Source organism: Lottia gigantea (assembly GCF_000327385.1).
Source record: "Lottia gigantea unplaced genomic scaffold LOTGIsca_6969, whole genome shotgun sequence".
Classification (NCBI taxonomy): domain Eukaryota; kingdom Metazoa; phylum Mollusca; class Gastropoda; family Lottiidae; genus Lottia; species Lottia gigantea.
This window is the reverse complement of record NW_008710364.1, coordinates 1-1,748: the sequence shown is the minus strand read 5'-3', so window position 1 is coordinate 1,748 and position 1,748 is coordinate 1. Positions and strand designations below refer to the sequence as shown.

The window sequence follows — 1,748 nt, the reverse complement described above, 5'->3', positions numbered from 1 at the left end:
ACTATTTCTTCGTCATGTCCCCTTCGTTAGTGTCAAAAAACTGTTCACATTTACACAAATTTTCTGCCTTTCACATTTTCACAAGTAGGGGTGGGGCATTTGAAGGCCATATGTCCGAAAAGTCTGCACTTTGCACATTTGATCTGGGGGCATTCCTTCTTCTCGTGGTCCGGGCTTAAACATTTGTAACAAACTTTAGTCTGGTTGTTATGTAGGATTTTAAAGGATTGTGGCCCCTCTAGAGTCTCAAAGTTCATTGCCCACGGAAGGGATCTCAATGTGGGTGGAAATTTACATTTCACGTGCCGAGTGCCGTCAGCTACATTGGGAAACTTCTTATGAAAGTGTCTTACTACTGGGCCTACAATTTCCACTCCGAATCTTTCCAATTTCCTTACAATAATATCATCTTCAAGGTAGGGGGGTAAATTAAAAAAGGAGACTACTATATAAGGTGAAAAACAAAGTTCGGGTTCATATCCTAAATCGTTCACAGTGAGTCCTTCGCACAACAGATTTGCATTTTCCACACTATCGACCGTTATTTCTATAGTCGAGGGGTACCTGGGTACACACGCAAAACATGACCCCTCCCCGAGTTTCCCTTCTACTGCTTCAATAAATTCATCCAACGTAATAAGTTTCAAATCAGTTACCTTTACTCTCACCGTACTCTCTTTCTTATATCGTCTGTTCTCCATCGTATCCAAAAATCACACCTCCGCTAATCCTATGCGGGGTGGCGAATATTGCACAAAATAGGGGCAAAAGCCCCTAAATACACGATATATACAGTCAACAAATAACAATAACAAAGTCTATATTTACAAAAACAAGTAAAATCCAATAGTACAGTGAACAAGGTTCGATACGCTTGGGTAATTCTCGGAGCACACTAATTAACGTGTTAACACTACGAGATACTAACCAACTATGAAAAGCGAACGCTCTACCACTGAGCTACATCCCCAATCATGCTCAATGAAAGACAATAACCTGCATGAGCGGACAGACTAAGGGTAAGGGTTTGGCTGGGCTGGGGTTTGGTTTAGGGTTTAGGGTTTGGTTCAAGGTAAAATATCATAGTTACACAAAATAACATGTCGCTGCGAGCAGGATTCGAACCTACGCGGGTAGAACCCATTGGATTTCAAGTCCAACGCCTTAACCACTCGGCCATCGCAGCAGATGACTGATTGGCAATATGGAAGAAAATTGGAGTTGCCGGGGATCGAACCCGGGGCCTTTCACATGCGAAGCGAACGCTCTACCACTGAGCTACAACCCCGCGAATTCGACTAATTGTCTCCCGAGCCAGACCGCAAGTCAGCCATATCTATACCATTTTCAAGTTTGAAAGTCACAGAACAACAGTGTGAAAAAAAGAAAAAAAAAACTTAGAAGCCCGATAAGGGACTCGAACCCTTGACCCTCAGATTAAAAGTCTGATGCTCTACCGACTGAGCTAACCGGGCCCGTTAGGTAGGGTATGGTCGCTTACAAAACACTGCCCTGATTAACGAGGTTATGAATGCTCTGTTTTTAACAAAAGTAAGGACATCGGGGTTTATCTGTGGACAGTAGGGCGTTGGAGGAAAACTACGGCACTCAAGCTCAGTATTAACGGCCGCGTGGCCTAATGGATAAGGCGTCTGACTTCGAATCAGAAGATTGCGAGTTCGAGTCTCGTCGTGGTCGATAAATTTTTTTCCGAAATTGATCTGTTGATACATTCATCTTGAATTATT

General features: G+C 43.1%; 1 protein-coding gene across 1 annotated transcript; it reads right to left on the bottom strand.

Annotated features, from left to right (window-relative positions):
• Positions 1-50: 50 nt before the first annotated feature.
• LOTGIDRAFT_148257 (hypothetical protein) lies at positions 51-701 on the bottom strand (the record flags this gene model as incomplete). Its single annotated transcript, XM_009065341.1, has 1 exon — positions 51-701. The coding sequence occupies one exon, from the start codon at positions 699-701 to the stop codon at positions 51-53; it is 651 nt and encodes a 216-aa protein (XP_009063589.1).
• Between the last annotated feature and the right edge of the window lie 1,047 nt (positions 702-1,748).